Source organism: Pagrus pagrus (genome assembly GCF_965226575.1).
Source record: "Pagrus pagrus genome assembly, chromosome: 16".
Taxonomy (NCBI): Eukaryota; Metazoa; Chordata; class Actinopteri; order Spariformes; family Sparidae; genus Pagrus; species Pagrus pagrus.
In genome coordinates, this window is record NC_140200.1 from 4,311,619 (window position 1) to 4,333,462 (window position 21,844).

Below are 21,844 nucleotides of genomic sequence, written 5' to 3' on the forward strand. Positions count from 1 at the left end.
TATTGGCTTTACTACAGTATATGAGTGTACTAAGCTGATTGTTAATGTAAACTATTACATTGAGTGAGAGCTTCACAGTGACGGGGTTACAATGTGCAGGCGGGCATATTGAATATCACTCAGCATGTCGTTTAACCACAAGCAACAGGACACACTCGCTCACTTCCCAGACAGTTCAGAGCTGAGATTCTTCACACCACTGTGAGATAGACCGGCCTGCGCTGTGAGGACTCCTCGCTTCGCCTCAAGTACAACTACACCAAAGGAGAAGAGGGAGCTCAAAACTGTAGAGAAACACTACTGTGAACCGGCTGAGGATTGAATAAGACGTCACATGTCTTCTTTTGATAAAAGCTGTTGTGGGTTTTTCTCGCAAAAAGGCAATTTTAGGGAGGAGGCCCTCTTATATTAAAGTAATATATTATAAGTAGTATTAAATTTAGTTACGATAAAAAGGTCATAATGTTACATAATCCATAAAGCCGAGTCTATAAGAAGTTTGGGAGCCTGCAGGCAGCTTCCTACACAGTCTTTAGTCTGTTCAATCAAGACCTTTAATCAAGACGTGGAAACAGCCTTCAGGGACTCGAGTAAGAATTTCTGGCTGTGATCCAGCTTGTAAGGCGTTAAAGGTTTTTGTGATTCAACATGGTGCCAGACCCATCTGCGCCTTGATTACGATCTGAAAATAATTTTTAAAACCAACAGGTAACCGCTGTCAAGCACAGTGTGACACAATCTCATATCTTCATTTTTTTTTAAAATACAAACTGCCTGCGTGATAAAGAAGGGACTAACAGAGCAGGTAGAAGTGAGCGCAGAGCCGCATCAGGAAATGGGAATGTGATGTTAGAAATGTAAGTGCATTTAACAAAATCCACCAGTTTTCACACCTGATTATCAAGTTTGTCGATCAAACAGCAGATTAGATTCCAGTTAGTTAGTTAGCTTCAGATCACTCAGCCTTTTTATATCCCCAACGTATCTGACGAGACGGGCCGCGTTATCGGCATCAGCATAGATTTGAGAGGAAATGTGAGATGAAAACACCAACCCCCTCCTTTGAATAAATCATAATCACTCGCTCCATCACCAGTGGAACTGAATCTGACTGGAGCTGTTATTCCGTGTAGACTGATCAAAACAGCAAGCATCCCTTGATTTAGATAGAAAAAACAGCTCAAGGACAAACTGTTACTGCATTAAAATGGACAAAAAAACTGACGAAAACGATTGTTTATCCTTTAAAATGTCAAAAAGTTGTGATAAAAGCTCATCACAATTTTTCTGGAGCCCAAAGTGACGTCTTCAAATAGCGTCTTTTGTCCAACTGACAATCCAAAACCGAAAGATTCCTTATTTAATATCATCATAACAAAGAAAAACAGCAAATCCTTACATTTCAGAATCCTGAACCGGTAAGTGTTTGACTTTATTTTCCATGCACCATTTAGAGACGAGCCTGAGCGGTGCAGGGTTTGTAAAAGCCAGAGGCTCGACACAAACTTTCCTTGTCGCTTCCGATGTGAAGTTACGTTAGCTGCCGTCACAGGCAACAAACAATGCGTACTGGCGTGTCTCATCCGTCTTTCCCAGCAGCTATGATAATGAACTTGCAGCCATTACCAAAGCTAAATTACACAAATCAATGTGGCCGTTTGCCAATCAATTGTTCAACCAAATAAACATGCCCTCGCTCATTGATCACGGATGATCACTGTGAATGTTTGCACCAGATGAAACAGTCAATGATTAATCAATCAATCTGCCTTCCACTGCAGCAAAAAAAAAAAAAAAAAAAAAAGACCGGAGAGCTCCAAAAATAAGAAAAATATATAAATAAAAATGATCTTGTGATGAAAGGAGACAGCAAGAGAGGCGGAGAGAAAACGAGCGCAGAGAAAAAAGGGTAGTGAGGGAGACCAAGAACGAATTTTAATTCTGGCACTTAGCCAGCGCCTCAGAGGAAACATTTTCTCCAGTTATGATGAGAAATAGCAAGAAGAGAGGAGAGGCGAGAGGAAGGGAGGGAGGGAGGGAGGGAGAAAGGGAACAGAGGAGGGGCAGCGCAGGATGAGAGACGGTCGGGGGAGAGAAAAAGAAAGAGAGAGAGAGAGAGAGAGAGAGCAGGGAGTGTAAGAACGGTGGAAAGAGAGAGATAACAGGCAAAGAGAGACAGAGAGTCAATCTATCCCCCCCTCCCTCTCTCCCTCCCTACCTCCCTCCCTCCCTCTCAGCAGCCAGCCATTTTTAGAGATTTAAGAAGTGAAAGCTGAAAATGGTGTATAGCAGCAGGCAGTGTTTGACTCGAGGATCCAAACAGAAGGACGACAACATTAAATCAACATTATCTCTTTGTTCGCTCAATATTTAACTCTTCACCCGAGCTGCATCTCCGACCAAACCGTGTCACAAAGGGAAACTAAAACAGCACAGGGGGGCGTTCAGAGGGCAAAGGTCGACTTGCTCATTGAGAATAGTTTGTTTTCCTGTCTTGAAAATATGATATAATTTGCTTCCCTGCAGGATGAATCCGGGCTATAGCTGTGAGTCATTCAATAAAGACGCCCCACCACAGCTAGGTAAACAGTAATTACCTCCTACCAGAACTGTTACAACAGGGAATAGAGACGCCGGGTCATCGTGGTACGACGGCTTGTAACAATCAAACACGTACACACACAGCGGTGACACTAAACAGATACAGAGAAAACACGAGCGCACAATAATGTCACTTAATCACTTTGAAAGGACTCCTTAAACACACAGCTGAGGTCAACACACGCACCGTGAAGATGCGTCGTCCCGTCCTGTCGAAGGTAACGCAGTACACGGACGACAGGTGTCCCAGGATCCTCTTGTGCATCTTCATGTGCTGGTACACGGCCGTGGGCACCAGCTGCCGGAGACGGTACGAGCCATTCAGCCGGCGCCCGAAGCTCGTCTCGACTGGACGGCGAAGAAAAGAATAAAGTAGATCAGCAGCAAATCAAGGGAAACACACTGATTTAACAAAAGGGCCTTTAAAGAACATGTAAATGGGCCGCAAGTGTGTTCATCCACTGTGCATAAAATAGACTGTGATACTGAAGGAAATCAATAATAACACTGCTGTCAGATGCTACTGGCACTGAGGACCTTGGCAGACAGAGATACAGTGTAATATGTAGCATCTGACTCATACGTTGAATATCAAAGGCACAAACAAAGAGGAACAGTTGAATGTTATTTTTCTGTTGTGCATATTTCTTTACCGATATTAGGCGGGCTGCCGTAGATAATAGGCGGCTCCGGTGGTCGCCCACAGTGCAGCGCAGCCAGCGCTGAGCCCTTCCACACAACATGCTTGCAACCTGGAGTAAAATAAACACAACAGATCTGCATAAAGACTCACATTATACAGTTTGTATCAAGACTCGCCACGCTGTTCTGTATGCATGCATTTATATTTGCATAAGCTCACGAAAAGATGTATTTACGTGAGCCTGCACACACATGCAGAGAGATGTAACACAGTGGTCTCTGAGTGGGTGTGTTAGCATATGTGTACACTGAAGTAGCTCATGTGCTACATCATGCACTATGTATCCACTCACTCTTTGTGGTGCGGAGGAGATTCTGCCTGCCGGCCCCCAGCAGGCTCGTGAGTCCAGGCACGCTGGCGGGGACCTCCCTCTCCAGCAGCGGACAAACTCTGGAGCAGACCTGCAACAGGTGGTCTGCACTGACATGTCGGTACAGTTTCACCTGCAGACACACACACACACATTCTTAGCTCCGCTTGTAGTCAGACAGGGAAATTGACAAAACACCAGCCAGAGGTTAGCAGCTTAAAAAAAATGTGTTCAAGCGCCTTTGTGGCCAAATGTTGACACGTCAAGACATCAAGCTCACGCTGGCACAGCATTTTCTGCTTTCTATACTCCTCTCTGACATTAAACTGAATATCTTTCGGCTGTAGACAGAAAGAAGACATTTGAGGACATCATCTTAAGCTTTAGGAGGCATCTTTTTCACTTATCTTTTTTTACAAATAAACAACGAATCAATAAATCCAGAAAGTAATCAACAGATAAAACAACATTATCATTAGTTGCAGCCCAACTCAGCCTGCAGTGACGCCGATAATGGTGGCAAGTAAAAGAAAAACATAATTACAACAAAAACTGTCTAGTAATATAAAAAACAATCACTCACAGTCCTCTTCTATTAAAAAGGGGAATAATTAAGTATTTACAAAGTGATTGTTGCCTGCAGACACAAAGGATTGCTCTCTGGATTGAGCCCATTAAGTAACAAACTCTGAAATAAAATTATTTTCTGCAGAATTCAGCAGAAGCAAAAAAACAAGGTCACTACTTCAAACACCTGCTGGTTTGCAGAATATTTCCATTTTGAAAATGGAAAGGAGCCCTTTGAAAAATTCTATCAATAACTAGGGCTGCACAACTGATCACACAATAACCAAAATCGCAATATGAGTAAGAACAATTATCCAAATCGAAGGAACTGAAATTATTTTATAAAGCTTCTATGTGTCACAAAACAGTGTTTTAATGAAACGCTCTGGGCTACAAAGCTTGTTCTCCTTTGGCAGAGACCGGGAGAAATGCCACATCATCATGATTTTACTAGTTTCTGAATAACAATGACAACTGTGGTGTAAAATTTAACCATCCATCATAATCATGAATTATATCGCAATAACAATATCTGTCAAAATAATCGCAATATCACTTTTCGACCATACCGTGCATGCAGCCTTATCAATAACAACCCTGTAAGGGGTCCGAGAAGACAACTGAGTAGGACCAACAAGGAAAAAATATTAAATGTAAAGATGACTGAATGACATTCATTCTCAAACTGCAGTAAGTCGTCATTTAAAGCACTCTGACAAAATAATTAATTACTCAATATTTACATCACAAAATGACACAAGTATAAAATAAATACAACACCTAAATAAACGCTGAATTACAGTTAAACGTCTGTCTTCTAAATGGACATGGATTCAGTTCACGTGCAGTAAAGTGAAAGCAGAGAAGGGGGGTGTGGCACGCAACATGCAGCATGAAGCAGAATGAAAGCCACACTCTTGTAAACACAGTGTGTGTGCGTCTCTGACTCCACCGACACATGGGGGACACTCCTCCTGCACTGGCCTATACCACTGAAGAAACACAACCACACACACACAACCACATGCCTGCCTGCCTGCCTGCTTGAAACCACTGGACGGGACACATAAACATGCAGCGTGCAGCAGCAGCAGCACTGTGTTTATTTCAGGATTATTCTAAATATATTAATTTAAATCAGACATGCGGTAATCAGTTTTGTTTCAGTCACATCTGATTTAAATATCTGAACGGGGTCAAATAAGCCTGAAATTAAACAATTAATGCACTCACACACACACACACACACACACACACACACAGACTCTCTCTCCATCAACCCACACACACACACACACACACACACACACACACACACAATTAATGACCCCTTAATTGCTTTCACATCCTTGCTGGTTCGGGGGACGTGATCAGTGTTTCTAAGCACATATCAGGGCACAATCCCCTCTCAGGTACACACAAAGCCACGATGAACACACACACACACACACACACACACACACACACACACACACATCAACTGAGCGACATCTCTCAACAATTTGCTCCATTTTACTTCTTGCTCATCTCTCAGTCACAACAGCACCAGCAGAGAGCACATGGCCCTACACACACCTCCTTTCGATTATCACCTATTTCTGCTCAAAAATCAATAAAAATCACTTATTCGGGACGTTATTCTCTTTAATATGTTATTATAATTGAAATCAGACACGTTTTAAATCATTTAAAGCAAAAATCAAAAATAGTGAAAATGGTGTAAATATGGTAAAAAATGGAAATATGCTGCTATTTCCATACAAAAATAGGTCCATGCTCTTATGTATATTGTGTTTCTGGTCAATTATATATGCAAAATTACAATAATTATACATCTAATTAATCCGCCTTAATTAATTAACCACAATTAATATCCTTAATTATTGCAGTATCATTGAAGTCTGTGTTGATTCCTCACTGTTGCCCAACCCCCTTTTTCTGTACCAGCCGCAGACACCAACCTGCCCAGAAAACACTTCCGAGCAAGGTCTCTAAACACCCTCTTTTCTTTTTTTTTCTCCATTCGCTTTAATAATAATTAAAAAAAAAAAAAAACCTCTGCAAGATCTTTTTTTATTTTTTTTTTTCAATCGAGGAAAATTATGCACAATAGACAGGAGGCAAGGCTGGGAATGGGGAGGAGGAGGAGGACGAAGAGGAGGAGGAGGGACGGAGAGCCGAATGAGCCAAGCAGGAAGAGAGAGCGAGCGAAAAAAAAAAAACCCACACACACACAGGCAGGAAGAAAGAAACTGTCAATAATGTCTTAAACGTAAAAGATTTACAATCCTGGTGGATCTACGCTTCATGCGATCTCGTGTTTGGATCTCCACGCGTCTCGTCTGTGCGCACGAGAGAGTGAGGGGAAAATCCAGCGAAAACGTAGCTCATAAAACATGGCCACAGGTCATTATTTTTAATATCATAAATTAACCGTATAAAACAGCAGAAATCAAAGTGTGGATGCACACTTTTAAAAAAAAAAAAAAAGATAATAAATATGCCCCGCGATGATTAATTCTCTCCACGCCTCCATGCGTAAAAACGCAAAAAAAAAAGCAAAGCCCCGCTTGTTTGTTTACATGACAATTAGCACGTCAATTAATAACGCGATTATCAGATATCAGCCCGAAACGTTACCTCGCATCTTCACATAACCTCATCTGCTTCTTCCTCCATCCGAAAGCTTGCACCACAATGCTCTCTCTTCCCCACCCACCCCCTTAAAAAACCCAGAAGAAGCACTCCACAACAGTCCCCCTTCAGATGGGAAGCTCTAACTCCCAGCTTTACTGAACATACTGTTTATATTCTCCACCAACCAAAAAAAAAATCCTGTTTTCTAACTCTTGCCCCCCCTGTGTGTGTTTTCAACCCCGTGCACACATATTATGGTTCTTGCAGGACAAGAGCGCCTCCATCTCTCTCTCTCTCTCTCTCTCTCTCTCTGGCTTGTGGCGCAGGGAGTCCCTCCTCCGGATCCTGGCGCTCCTACACCACAACACTCATGACGTATCAACATTTCACACACATTTTCTTCCCAACAACTATTAAAAACCTTTAGCACATGCATGGCACCAAACTCGCGCACCACGGTGCACAGGACGCCGGGAGCCGACCCCTCGGTGCCCCCGAACGGCCCCGACTCGCACGCCAGCTCGCCCTGCGAAGTCCTTTGCAGTTTTTTCTTTGCCACCTGATTTAAAAATTGCGGGAAATTCAATTTTTATTTTGCTCTCTAAAAACTTTTTCCTCAGTTATAGGGCTCCCTTACCAAATTTTCGTACGTCCCGGGGTGCTCCAGCCCTGTCCAGTCCAGCCTTCTGGGCAGCAGCTAAGATGGGAAAAATAGTGTCGACTGTGATCATCCGGTTCAGAAACGCATCGGGTGATGTTTTAAAACAGTAAATGATAAATCAGAGTGAAAGCAACAACACAAAGTACAGTGCGGAGAGAAGCATCTCTCTCGTACTGCTGACTGCTTACCTCCTTCTCCTCCACCTCCCTTATCAGGGTCTGAAAATAGGATAAAAAATACAAAATTACACCCCGTGACAATTTCGGACATGTTATAAATTATCCTAAAATGCATAAACACCAACCTCGGCTGCTTTCTGACACGGTCCAGCTTCTAGAAATCGGGCTATTAGGAAGTACAGTTCTGGTATGGTTGGAGGGGAGAGAGAGAGAAGAGGACGGGAGCTGCGTTAGAAGAGGGCACCGAGGAAACTGAGGGGGTATTACAACAACCATGACACATTTTGCCGATCTCCTCTACTCACCAGAAGTCAACTGCGCGATGTGTGTACTGTCTGAAGCCATTTTGGTGTTGTTTGCCAGGGCAGCGCCAGAGCCTGTGTGGTGGGTCTAGGTGGCTGCCCTGTAGCTGTCACTGTTTATCCACCAGGAAGAGGCTGCCTCCATTCAGCTCCGCTCGCACGAAGTCCCGGCTGCAGTCGAGTATCCCTCCGCCACAAGCGAGGAGGGGGGGGGTGTGTGTGTGGGGGGAACTAGTGCGCGCGTGCAGCGTTTCACCTCCCCCTCGAAACACCGTCGTCCTCCCGCAAAGATCCAACCGTAAACATGTCGCCGGGTCGGGCAGCCGTCGGGGTGATTTTTTTAGAGGCGGTTGGTCGTCGGTGGAGGCGCGTTTGTCTCAATCCCCCTCCCCCTCAAAACGAAAAAAAAAAAAAAAAAAAAGCGCAAGCCTCCTGTGCGGAAGAATACAGGCGGTGTGTTTCACGCACGCGTCTGTAGAGGGGAGGTAGAAATGGCAGCCTGCTATAGGAGAGGACACACTGCTGCAGAAAGGCTGTTACTTCGCAGATAAACGACATTTATCACGTTTGAATAATTACAGGCTCACATGCTAGTCGCTTAAAAGTGTTTGTCGCGGATCGCTGCAACGTAAATTCCCGTTAAATGTGTGTACTTTGTTAGCTGCGGATGTAGAAACATGGCTTCCCGTGTGTGTGTTTGAGGAGGATTAACGGTCGAGCTAACCGTCTCAGCTCGTTGTTTTTTTTTGTGTGTGTTGTTGAATTTAGCTAGCTAGCGTTCAATTTCTCTCTCGTGTGTGTGTGTTCCCGTTGTGTTATTGCTATGTCGTTATTGTGTAACAAGATGTCTGGCTTCTACACACACACACACACACACACCCACTCTGTCTCTCTCTCTCTGGGAGCCGTTTGGTGGGGAAGTCGTCCATTTCTCTTCCAAATACTGCCAGGGCAGTAAAATGGGGGAAGGGTTGGAAAAAGGAAAAAAAAGGGGGGAATGCAGCTTAATGAATGAAACCCTCGTGAGTTACAGGAATTTAATGGCTAAGAGACATTTTATGCACGATAGAGAGAGATCACGAAGGAAGGTTATCAGGGAAATATGTGGCAGCACACTTCCACTGTGGTTCACTAGAAAGTTGTGGGAAAAGGAAGCACCATGGTGTGATCTCCAATTAGATAAAATAATGCTGCTGTTAAATGTATTTTACGTCTTTATTTAATACATGTGTTTACAGCCCACACGGATCAAACTCCCGGTCTGTTCCTGACCACATGAACTGTTCCCCCTTTCTTTTATTCAAAGGGGAGACATTAACAAAAGCACGTGCAATTAATAAGCTTATAATAATTATTAATGTGCACCTCAGTCTCTCTGCAAGCGGTTGAAAATGACTTGAGAACGCTTCATTCGTTGCAACAACAAACCACCCACTAAGTGAGGCCGGTGAACACACAACCTAACAAACGATATTTACAGAAATAATTTAAACACCCCGAGAGGAAAACAAAAATGCATTTCAAAAACCACAAATAATACACAACTTGAATTGTTTTTCCACACATTTTCCTCTCTTATTATTTCTTCCCGGCCTAAACACTGCACAGGTGTTCATGAAGTGGAAATAAGAAGCTGTTCCTCTTTTTTTTTTTTTTTAATCATCATTGTATGTAATGTGTATTGTAGCAAAAAAAATGTTTTTATCCTGAAGCGTTGTTTCAAAAATTATAGACACTGGTTTAGAAAGCACGCTCATATTTATATAGCACATGTCTCACTTAAATTCCTGGCAGAGACTTGAGGGAACAGACGAGTTTGTGGTTTTGGACGATGACAATGATATGAAAACTTGAGCAGATGACTCACAAATTCTCATCCTCTGTTATTTATTGAAAATGTTGGCAATTTTTTTTTCCCCTGATGAAACTGAAAAGTACTTCTTGGCTTTTAATACTGCTTTATTGTAGTTTTTCATACAACACATCACGTGTTTACCTGCACTTGAGACATCAATGGACACAAACTTGCAGCTTCTGCTCGCTTGGATAGAATAATATAATGCTGTTTATTTGTAAGAGGCAACAAGGTGTGAATCATCGATGTATATACGCAGTTATACGCGTTATTGTGTTGTAATATGTCAACCACAAGGACACACACACAAAGAAACAATAAAAATAAAAGCAGACATCACCAGACGAGCAGGAGTTATACAGGGAATGTGGGCATCCACAGGCTCCACCAACGACGATTTGTTTATTTTGCTTTTGGTGTCACAGGCGCTCTGCTTTTTTCTCTACTCCACAAGAAAGGCACTGGCGTATTCTGCATCCACACATGTATCTTTACCCGCCACCGACAAAGTAAAATGCAACATATACATCATTATATACACATCAGGCCTGAGCTGGTATTTGTTTTGTAGAGGGAACACACACATTTTATCCTCCAAATCCTGTTCCATCACTGCATGTGAACACAATCTTTGTGGTTGTACGCTTTGCTTAGCACATCAGGATTGATGTTGACAATATCATCCACAAACTAAACTGACATTATACCAGACGGGGAGGAATAATACAGAGAAAGCAACCAGTGGTTTCAACACCGACCCGAAGTGCTCTGGGAGATTGTTAAGCTTGCTCCGTACTCTCACGAGGAAATATTCTGTACTTTCTGCATCCACGTATGTACGTATCCAGTGATATAGTGAGCTCAGCTGTGTTGAATGTTGCTTCTGTCACGTCTGGCTGTTTCTTTTTTTGCACTAATTCCCATGAATTTGAATGGGAGGTAATCACAATACAGTTGACTTACAAGCACCTTCATTAAAATCGTAATCAAATCCAGAACCTTTTGATTATAAGAGGGTGCTTGATTGGTGATTATTATTTTTTTTGCATACTCGAATTCAGAGAGAAAGTTCAACCCCTGCATAGCAAATTAAGCAACACATTAACAATGGTTTCTTTAACGACTACACTACCATCCCGCAGTGTGTAAGAAACATTAATGAATGGCGTTATGACGAACAACACGGTGGGTGGTATGGAACAAAGCCATGTCTGAATCTTTAGGCCTCGTTGGTCACGTCTACGTTTACTTTTCATCCTGACCCCCTCGAGTGTATTTGTTGTTATTGTGCTGGCTGACATGACCACAAGGAGGCAACCTCACTCTGTAGCACTTTTTGTGCACAGGGCCACAGAGGAGTCAAAGGTTATGATGAGGAATGATTGATCAGTTACACTTTTAATTTTCTACAACATAAATAGAAGTTTATTGATTATTAGTGATGAAACAAAAAGTCCACTGGTGACCGGTAAATGATGAATACAAAGGTTTTATAGCTGCTACAGCAATCGTATTTTCTAATATTATTATGAATTTGAAGCCAAGTAGACAACCACATTAATCCACACCCTTTGCTAAATCGCTTCCTGACATTACAGCCATATGTCTTATTGTACTGGACTAATGAGATCAGTGCATAAATCCAGGAAGCTGCTTTTTTAAAGGGGAAATTCTGTGTTGTGCCAGAAGCCGGTTTTTTATCAACTGATGCTCTCTGTTAGCGGAGGACGGTGTCATTTTTCACGTCATGTTACAATCCGCTCACACACAGCCAATAAAAAAGTGATTCATACATGTAAATTGCTACATGGAGCCCCTTTAATGCACCTGTTGCAGCTTAAGTCTTAGCTTGTGCTCCTGAGGTCTGCATGTTTGCACAAAGACTTTTTATTATCATATCATACTTTCTATGTTGTACCTGTGCAGATTTAGTCTGGATCAAGTGGTTTGGTGTATGGGTTAAAACAGGGCTGCCCAAAGTGAGGCCCGCAGGCTAAAGTTGGCACACCATAAGGTTAGATGTGGCCCGACAGATGTTTCTCACAAAAACGTAATGATATAAAAGGTTAATTCCCTAATTATCAATCATTTATAATTTTTTGGGCAGGCAGAGACACTTTTCGGAGGAATTCAGTCAATTGAGGGAACCTGGGATCATAAACTATTTTGCATTTTAAAAATACAATGCAGTAACATTGAATATTTTATATACTATTATGAATTTATTTGCTGTTGGTCTGTGGCCTAACATTAACCCATAGGGACCCATGGTGACACGCTTGTAACAAACACTTTAAATGTCCTAAAATCTTTAGATGTCCTTATTTAAATGTCCTTAAATGGGTCTTATGGGTTAAGTTTCAGTTCTGGCCCTCCAAAGGGAAAATGTTTAGTCCCCTCAAGGTTAAAAGGTAGAATCTTAACAGAAAAACAAAAAGATTTCCGTTTATTTTATCTCCACTGTCCACATGTTTCCTGCTTGTACTTTCTGTGAAGAGGCATCATCTTGTTGACCACGTCGGCTCCTGCTAACACTTTTATTGATCAACCTTCTCCAGTATCTGCGGTATTCAAACATCATTACTCGACACCTTCACGTGCCTAAAACCTGGGTGAACTCCACATCATTGGTCCACGAGTGTGAATGACGGCTCGTCCCTCAATGAAGAGACCGTACGGGTTCATGGTTCCCACCACTCTGGCAAATGCTGACCTTTCACTTCCTGACACAGCAGTTGTATTTAACACAGCCACGTGCCACTGGCGACCTCACACACACACACACACACACACACACACACACACACACACACAAAGCACAGTGCTGGCTTTGTGTTGGTTTAAAAAGTAACTCTAAACATGAACAGGAGCTCTCGAACACATAAAGAGCAGGACACATGCAGACACGTGTCTCATTGAGCTTTGCACAGATTACCTGAGTTTTCCAACCTATACAAAAAAGCAGGCATACAATTACAGTATGTCTTCTCTAACAAAGGATGACACAGCTGTCAAACTAGAGAAAATACAGACACAATGAATGGTATACATAATTATTTTATAGTTATTTTATACACCAATAAGAGAAGAGACAGGAAAAATAAACAGACAAACTCCCGTGTGTGACATCTACTTTTTCTTTTATTTCAAAATATTCTCCCAACAGGATGAAACTCAAAGAAGGCCAGAGAGCCCAAAGCCAATAGAGCCATCTAGAAACAGAAGCACCACTCATTATTGCTATGTCACTCTGCTGCAGGACAAGGCGTTCAGAGGGTGGGAAAAAAAAAAAAATTAAAATAAAAAAATAAAGGATGGGGTGGGGGCAGGGGGGACAAAGTGAACTAAGTCAAACACAGAGACCCACAAACACATTCGCTCCAGCACACACATTTACAAAAGGAGCTATGTGAAACACAGTAGTAGTGACTCTAAAAACTAATGTCTTTTTTATTTATTTTTTTAAAAACGCTGCAGATGTTCTCCATGGCGACTATAAAACTTCTTGTAATCTCATAGCATCCAAACTGCTGTTACACATCCTCAAATCCTCACCGTAACCGTCAGGGGGGAAAGTAGTCAAGAGTGCCAATAATAATAATAATGATCGTCGTATATGTAGAAGACTACAAATACAGGCAGAGCTGGTTTTCAGAGATCATAACAGTCGTGTTTACGGCCCCCTTCAGGCGAGATGAAGAACATCTGCAGCCGTCTGATAAAAACACTTCATTCTGTCTTCTCGCTGCGTTTTTTTTTTTCCGAGAGGCGTGCGGTGACACCGAATGGAGGAGGGAGGAGAATCGAAGCAAAAACATACTGCAGGTAGAGGAGCTGTAAGGATTGTGAACGTATCGGGGGCTGCTGGTTGTCCGTCTCTACTATCACAAGTCTAAAAAAAATTCAGCATGGTACAAAAATCGTCAGTAAAAAAAGATGCTTTGCTGCCATGGAGTCAGAGGGGGACGAGTCGGTGGACGCGCCCCGGTCTTTACGCCTTCTCCTCGGTCGCCTCCTCCGCCGCTTCAGTTACCTGCAGGGACGGGGAGAGGGGGAAGAGTTACACGAGGATACAGGTGATGCTGATCAATCACGCAGCAGGTGGTCAAAGGTCAACACATAATTCATTCTGTAGGTAACGAAATCGGCCTCGTCCAGGTGAAAGATTACAGACGAGCTGGATGAACGTGCCACATTTTCTGATTTCGATTTCTTGCCAAGAGTTAGATGAGCAGATTGATACCACTCTCATGTCTGCACGCTCGGGATGAAGCTAGCACCAGGCCCCTCCCGGTGCTAGCTCAATGAGAGTAGTATCGACCTTTTCATCTAACGAAATACATTTCCCAACACTTTAATCTATTTCCTTTCAACAAACATATTTACAGTTACAATACAATATTTTAATGGAGTTTTTTTAAGGATTTCTAACTCAGAAAAGCAAGAAAACGTGTCAATTTGTTTCTCTGGTGTGAAGTATTTCCAGTAATAACTCTTTTCTGGTACTGTGTTTTCTGAAGACAGGCAACTATTGAGTTTTTCAAATGTCGTTCTTCTTTTTCTTTTTTTTAATGCTGTGAGCAGAACAAACTAAATGTCATTCACCTCCATTGTAGTGGAATGTCAGAAATGGATTTCTTCAAATCTCAGCAAATAAAACCAACACTGTCTGGGGGATTGCACCAGGGTGAGAAAATATGGTTTTATGATTTTGGTATTTTTTTTCTTTGAAATCTGCGTACGAAGCCAGGGTGAGGCGGGCGGTAATGAGTTTCGAGAGCTAAAATGTGACCACTCACCACAATTTCAAGATTGGCACAGCTTCAAGCTGCGAGCTCAAGTGATTACCAGTGACTGTTAATCTGCCTAAAGTTTAAGCATTCACATTATTTGCTTATTTAACAGAACTTAAAATACAGATTTTTGTACCTCCATGGCCCAGATTTAATACTAGAGCTGCAGGATTAGTCGATGGAAAGATAATGAATCTTAATACTTAATTTAAGTATTTCTAATAAGCGATTAATCATTTCTGTAGTTTTTCAAGCAAAATTGTGAAACTTTTGCTGAATGCGGCTTCTTAAATGTAATAATTTGCTTCTTTCTTTGAAATCTAATATGATAAATGAAGAGGATTTGGGTTTTTTGACATTTTACAGACGAATCAATTAATCAACTAATCGATTAATCATGAAAATAAGCTCAGAAAAGATGCTCACTTAAACTCACAACTCCTCAACAAGCTCAACGCTCTAATCCGGATGGCGTGATCGCACCGGCGCAAACGTCTCCTGTCTATTTTCCCGGGCCCTGACCACTGGTGGAGCCGGCTGTCAGAACACATTGAGCCAATCACATTTCACATCACAGCTGTGTGAGCAGCGAACCCTCCTGCTGATGTGTAAAAAAGTTGTCCTTGGCCCACTTCACTGCACACCGCGTCAAAAAAAACCAAAACGCCAGACATCCTCATTTCTTCTCTTTCGTCGCTGTCGCTCGCTCTCTCTCTCTCTCTCAAAAACACGCCACAGCACACCAAAGCACTCTGGGTAAATGTTAACTCAATCAACATGCAATTTCTGTAAAAGCAATGAGTTAGCGGCCACAACACACGCACTCGATTAGAAACACTGGAGCATACCCTTAACTCTGACTGTCTCACTCTGCCCTCTCACTGACATCAAGGAGGGAGCCGTGTTTCTGATGGAGGACACACTGACAGACGGACGAGACACGTAGATCTGTGTGTGTGTGTGTGTGTGTGTGTGTGTGTCAGCATGCATTGTTGTGAGGGAAAGATGTGTGTATTTGTTATAGCAAGCAGTGCGATTATGGAGGAATATGGGTGTTGTATGTTTATACACAGATTGACATAACAAGGGAATGAAGATGGTTATTTTCTTGTCCGTCTCTGGCTCAATGTGCATCAACATGTTTTTTTCAATTTTCCCTCGTCATACCTCATTGGTCTTGGTCTCTCCGTTCTGGGCGGGGCCGTCATCCTTCTTCCCCTTGGGGCCGCCCTTCTTCGCCTTCAGCCCCTTATCGTCTGCCACCTTCTGCGTGGAAGAAATGACAAGAACATAGAGAGAGAGTGTATCAGGTGAACCAGGTTTAATTTAAAGGTGCATTGTGTACGAATTTCAGCCGAAAGCATCCGAAAAATTAGCTAAAATTATAATATTATGATGTCTGCTGTATGTACTGTGTTGCAGAGATATCTTCTGAAGTTAGCATGCTAACCAGATAGCCCTGGCCCGTCCCGGTCCAAAGCTCCTGTGCTTACATTGTAAACACCAACACTCCGCTATTGCTCTGAGGTCCCGGACCAATAGATGCACAGCTAACCAAGCTAACTAGCTACAGTTAGCAGCAGTTAGCGGTGGCTCTGGTGATATGCTGACACATATTTGTGTTGAGTATGACTACAACAGCTGGCCAATTTTTTTACATATTGCACCTTTAATATTCTCACAAGGATGCATTTTTCCTTCCTCTGTTCCCTTCTGCAAAATAATAATGTTCACCATATGCCTCTCATTAAAGAATGGGAGGATAAAAATGTTAAAAATGCTGCACATCATCATCAGTTCCCCAAAGTAATAACAATAGAGTTTAAACTAGAGAATCTTTTTGTTGCAAACAACTTAACCGACACCTTGCATCTTAAATAAACACTAATATGTATGTTTTTGGACGCTGCAGCTGTAGCTGTGAGGTGTGTTTTCATGGGTTGCTGTGTTTTCCACATCCAGCGGCCTTGTCCGTGCGCATGAACTCGTAGTCAGGGGCAACCGAGAGCCTGAGACATATCATGGGGATATAAATAAGTTATTGTAGGTGTAGTTGTGTGTGTTTGTGTGTGTGTGTTTCTACTTTACCTTGACGATGGCCTTCTTGGGCTTGACCTCAGCCCTGGGAGGAGCAGGCTTCTGGAAATTATGCAGAAATCAGTTAGGACTGACCGACCACACAGTGCATAGTTTTTTTTTCGGGAGGAATAATAATTAATTTTTAGTTCCCCCCTCATCTCTACATGACAGAGCCATCTCCGAACTGTTTAAAATATTTTTTTTTAGCCACAAGCGCTTCACTAGGACTCACACAGGACACGTGGAGGCCTGGAATAGTCTGTACTGGCTTCCACTGTAAATATTATTAATAACCAAGTACTTGTACTGTATTTCCTAAGCAATCTGATCCTGTGCTAAGTAGTTTTAAATATCTGCCTCTTCTCAGAGCGGACTGACCTCAGACCACCGTACAATGGCTATATCAGATGGGAGTTGAATTCTGGCCACTCGGTGCAATCAAGTTCGCTGCAGAGCTTTTTTCCAGGCTGCTCGGCGTGGACTACACAAACCCTAAAGCCACGAGCTAACCCTAACCGCCGCCGTGACAAACTTAAATCATGTGATTCCTTCTCAGAATATCTCTGCTATGCTTTGGTAATCAGTGACACTGCACACAAGAAGATAGATGAAAGACATAAATTGTTGTTGCACTGAAGGTACTTTGGCGTATCGTTTAAAATGACATGCAAGAATTACCGAGACATTTTTCGACTTAATAAAATGACTTCTTTACGGTCATGCAGTCCAAGCAGTGTTGGTTTACTGCAAGAAAAAAGTCTTATTAAGGTTAACCGCTAAAGGAATGAAGGAACCACAAAGATAAGGTGATATTAAACCAGAGTGATGCTAAAAGAAATGCTAAGTGCTTTCAATTTAAAGTGTCTCAGTAGTTTAACATTTTGGGAAATATTCTTTTTCTCTTTCTTCTTCTTACCGCAGTCACAGCTAACGGACAGTTAGCTTAGATTTCAGAGGTTTCAGACAACCATTATGTCGAGGATCGGGTTTTAAATTTCCGATTACTGACTTTTCTGCATCAAGACATAATCGTTCAAGAGAGAATTTGTTTTTTCCCCACGCCTACGTAACTAATTCTTGGACCCTCCCATGGATGTATAATGAGAGCTGGACACAGCGTGTGCACCAACTTCAAGTTTAGCTCTTTGCTAACTTGAATGAGGATAAAATAATTTAGTCATTAATGGGGTCTTCCACATTTTCCAAGTGGTACGAGACCAAATTGATCAAATTCTGATAGTGAAACGAGTCATTGTGATGCTCAGAAATTAGTTTTTTTATATATAGTTTTACAACCGTTCCTCCCAAATGTAAGCTTACGGGAAAAAGTGTTTCTGGTCCAGCGTGCATCACGTGACGTTGTAGTTACACAGTTTGGCCACTGCGTCAAATTGGCTTCAAAGCCTTGCACTCTTCATTTGGAGCTTGGACTTGGACTAATTAGCTGCTAGCGTCATGGCTAGCGTACAGACATAAGAGTGGTATCGATCTTCTCATCTACGTTTCAGGAAGTAAGAGAATAAGGATATTTCCGAAAATGTCAAGCTATTCTCATACAGTGCACATGCAAATGTACGAACACATGCAAAGACCCAGTATAAGTGGGTCCAACATGCAAAGTACGACAGATAAAATCACAGGGCCTGTGTGGCAGAGCTGCATGAACTCGTAAAAAAAAAAGACAACCTAATGATGTATGTGCTGGATAATATCATGATCTATTAGATTACTGGGATTTGTGGAACAATTTGGCCATTTTCCATGAAAAGTTTTGGTTTATTGAATATCTAGGAAATCAAATTAATTGCTTTACTGTTCCTGATTTAATTTATTCCACCTGTTTGTTGGAATATTAAATACATTTTAATCATGCAGCCCTGCACATCAACGAGGTGTTGCAACAGACCAGACCATCGAAGGACAAAGACAACAGAGAAAAAGACATGCATACCAAGTCGGACTCGGACCCTCAGAGAGCAAGTTTACGGCGTTTGATGTCGTCTTGATCAAATCCATAAACTTTTAACTCTGAGCCTTGGTAATACGACACTTTACTATCCCCACGAGACTGAGGCGGGACGGCAGGGAGAGGAAGAAGAGGACAGTGACAGAGGTGAAGACAGGGAGGGGAGAACGAAACTCACCGCTGACAGTCTCTCCGACCTTCTGGTGGGCTACCGGAGCAAGGGATGATCAATGAGAGAGAGAGAGAGAGAGAGAGAGGCGGTGACAGAGAGAGAGAGAGAGGCAGACAGATATCAGTTGTACCTTTGTGGGCTGATCTTGACCTGATCTGCTTGGTGACTGCTACAAGTGCCCCTACTCATTAACCTGTCATGTGTCTATTCTCACTCACAGACACACAGACACACACACACACACACACACACACACACACACACACACACAATCTCTCAGTACAAAAAAAAAAATCACAGCACGCAAACACACGCCTGCACACAGCACACGAACACAGTCGAAACATTTACCTCTTGTTTTGTGACTTTGGAGGCCTCCTTGCCCTCGGGACCCTCTGGAGACTGTAGGAAATGCAACAAGGAGTGAAGAGACTGTAAACAAGTGTTCAAGTGCAGAACACACACTCAAAGACGTGACCCATTTTAAGTTCAGACATTAACAGAATTTAGATTTCTGGCTGTTTTGATTGTCCATCATCAGAGTCGCTCCTATCAGACTACGGAGCAGCTTGTTTTCCTCGGGCTGTTAGACTCCTTCATCCGTCCTGACGCCACTATGTAAAATAGTTTTCTATATTTAAAATCAGTTATTTTTTGTACGTAGCATAAAGAGACTTAAACTCAATTTCTGGTGTTGTAAAATGACTAATAAATGGACCTTTTTAAAAAAAGAACAATTGTCCTCTCTGTGGAGCAATACGGGGAGTAATAGAGGCAAATAGTGCAAATAATTAAGCAGTATAGCTTTGGAAAAAAGGTCAGAAGGTTAGAAATTGACATTAAAAAAAGTTGGCAGAGTTGGCGCCAGCTGTATGTGATGGGACACCAGCGCGCTGAAAGTTGTGATACATTTATAGTGAAACTTAAGGCCACGTTTTGTCCAATGGAAGGGCATCCGAGAGGCTCTTCATCATGTTTTATCTGCCATTGGGGCATCCAGCAGGGCACTTTGGTGCCGTTTTTTTCCGAACATGGGGCACCAGGGTGGGCCAGCTCCCCCTCTGCCCCCCAACCTGAGTTCACCACGTGTAGGAGGCTCCTTTTCTACAGAGGAAAGTCCCACTTACTAATAAAAGCGTAATAAATGTGTAACTAGAGCTAAAATGATGAGTCAGTGGTTCAATTATTAATAGAAAATTAATATGTAACTATTTTTATGATCGTTTAAGTCCCTTCATTGATAAAAATGCTGAAAATTCACTGGTTCCGCTTCTGTTTGATGAATATTCGCTGGTTTTCTTCTTTCTTTTATGATAGTTATTTAATTTTACAAAACATTATTTTGGATTTTTGATGGTTGATGGTGAAAATAAGTTCATAAAATCCGTTCTCAGATTTAAAGTGAGTTTTCTGGATTTAAATATAAATGCTTAAAATCATTTTAAAACAATGGATGGCTGTAATATTTCGCATAATCAAATCCAAATTTTTTAATCTAAGTCTTTTTTTCTTCCTGCTTGAAGCTGCGTAATTGCCTAATTAGACCACCTATTTCAATTCCACATCATCTCCCTGGTGGTTCAACATTTTTTAATGGAGGCATCTTGTTTACATGCCAATAAGTGAGAGCTCCCCACAGAATAATGGAATATAAACAATTCATTTAGGATTCATTTACACACCGGCTGTAACGCACCGAGAGGGGCTGTCAGCCTGCATTTATCAGCTCATATCATGAACACATCGGGGCTGCAGGTAGGTGAGGACGGTGCACAGGAGAGTCCGCCCCCACCATGCAAAAAAAAAAAAAAAGAAAAAAAGAAAAAAGAAAATGTTGGTTTAGCCTGCAGGTTGGCATTCGCATCATTTGCATGTGGGCGACCTCCGCCCCTAGAGGCCTCCCCATTCTCTGTCCTCAAAGGCGAATCTGCGCAGACAATGGCAGTTTTTTGGATGGTAGAAAAGCCCCATTTCCATGTATGCGCTGATACAATGCGCTGGAGCTCGTCGTGCACCGCTGTTTAGATAGTGTCACGGCCTCTTTTAACACAGCGGTGATTGTCTCTGATCCCCTCTTTCTTTATTCCTTTTCTCTCCCATCTGGATGTGGGGTTCGTTCAATCGGCTTGGCGTCTGTTCATCACCACTGGAGGACCGAACTGACACAAGGTGGTGGTGGTGGTGATTTTTTTTTTTTTTTTTTCACGGTTAAGATCGCAACATTAATCAGGAATCAATAAGTCTCATACATGCGCGGAAAAAAAAGCGCCCCGAAGAAATTATCATCGCGCACATCTCCTACGGGATTTACGCATCCATCCATCCGGCGGGTCCGTCTGACATTCACCAGTGCGCACAGTGGAGAGGGAAGTGGCATATAAAACGACCACAAGAACGGCCATTGAGATGAACACAGGCACATGTATGGTGTAAAAATGAAAAAACAGTACTGAAGGAACGTCTCGCATACAGGCGAGGACGCGTTAAAATACACCTGAGAGACTGCGGACGGAAAGACGCTTCCCCAAACTTTGGCATCACCTCACCTGCCTCGACAGAAATCGCGCACCGCTATTTTCCTCAAATGCAAGAGCAGAAAAACTACAGTGAAGTGAGCCTGATGGCACAAAACGACACTCACCTTTCTCTTCGGCATTTTACGCGTGATTTATTCTCCACCAGGCTGGGAAAAAAATTAAGGTCAAACCCGAAGGTCCAAGAGAGGCGAATTTGAACTACCTCGAAATACAGGATCAATATCTAAGCACCTTCGATAATATGTTGATTATATGCACTCCCCAAAACTCTATACCTCCCACAGCCATTGGGTAGAGGGGTCAAAATCCTCTCCTGTGCTGACTCCGGATTGGCTCGCCTCGTCTCTATGTAAATAAGAGAGCGGCGGGCATTGGCCGAGATTTATCAGAGGGTGGCTGTGATTGGCTGCGCGCTCTTTGTGCGCAGATCCCACCAGACGGCGATAGCTGAGAGGGAAAGTGGAGACAGGCCAATGAAAGAG

General features: G+C 42.5%; 2 protein-coding genes across 3 annotated transcripts in view; both read right to left on the minus strand.

Annotated features, from left to right (window-relative positions):
- phip (PHIP subunit of CUL4-Ring ligase complex) overlaps window positions 1-8,135 on the minus strand; it is a 35,828-nt gene extending 27,693 nt beyond the window's left edge. Inside the window, exons 1-7 of the mRNA XM_084377748.1 lie at window positions 7,964-8,135; window positions 7,784-7,842; window positions 7,668-7,697; window positions 7,456-7,515; window positions 3,597-3,747; window positions 3,255-3,353; window positions 2,789-2,949 (exon numbers count right to left, since the gene is read on the minus strand). Of these exons, the coding sequence (XP_084233874.1) occupies window positions 2,789-2,949; window positions 3,255-3,353; window positions 3,597-3,747; window positions 7,456-7,515; window positions 7,668-7,697; window positions 7,784-7,842; window positions 7,964-8,003 (600 nt within the window). The 5' untranslated portion in view covers window positions 8,004-8,135. The remainder of the gene's footprint in view (window positions 1-2,788; window positions 2,950-3,254; window positions 3,354-3,596; window positions 3,748-7,455; window positions 7,516-7,667; window positions 7,698-7,783; window positions 7,843-7,963) is intronic.
- A 4,803-nt stretch (window positions 8,136-12,938) lies between these two features.
- On the minus strand, window positions 12,939-21,635 carry hmgn3 (high mobility group nucleosomal binding domain 3). Of its 2 annotated transcripts, none has more exons than XM_084378391.1 (6): window positions 21,467-21,635; window positions 19,177-19,227; window positions 18,832-18,861; window positions 16,697-16,747; window positions 15,776-15,871; window positions 12,939-13,848 (listed from the first exon to the last, which is right to left on the minus strand). In XM_084378391.1, exons 1-6 carry the CDS (start codon window positions 21,479-21,481, stop codon window positions 13,807-13,809), a joined length of 285 nt encoding a protein of 94 aa, XP_084234517.1. In that variant the 5' UTR covers window positions 21,482-21,635; the 3' UTR covers window positions 12,939-13,806. The 2 variants fall into 2 exon arrangements, with proteins under 2 accessions (XP_084234517.1, XP_084234516.1); XM_084378390.1 differs by having other exon boundaries at window positions 15,776-15,874; window positions 21,467-21,634.
- Between the last annotated feature and the right edge of the window lie 209 nt (window positions 21,636-21,844).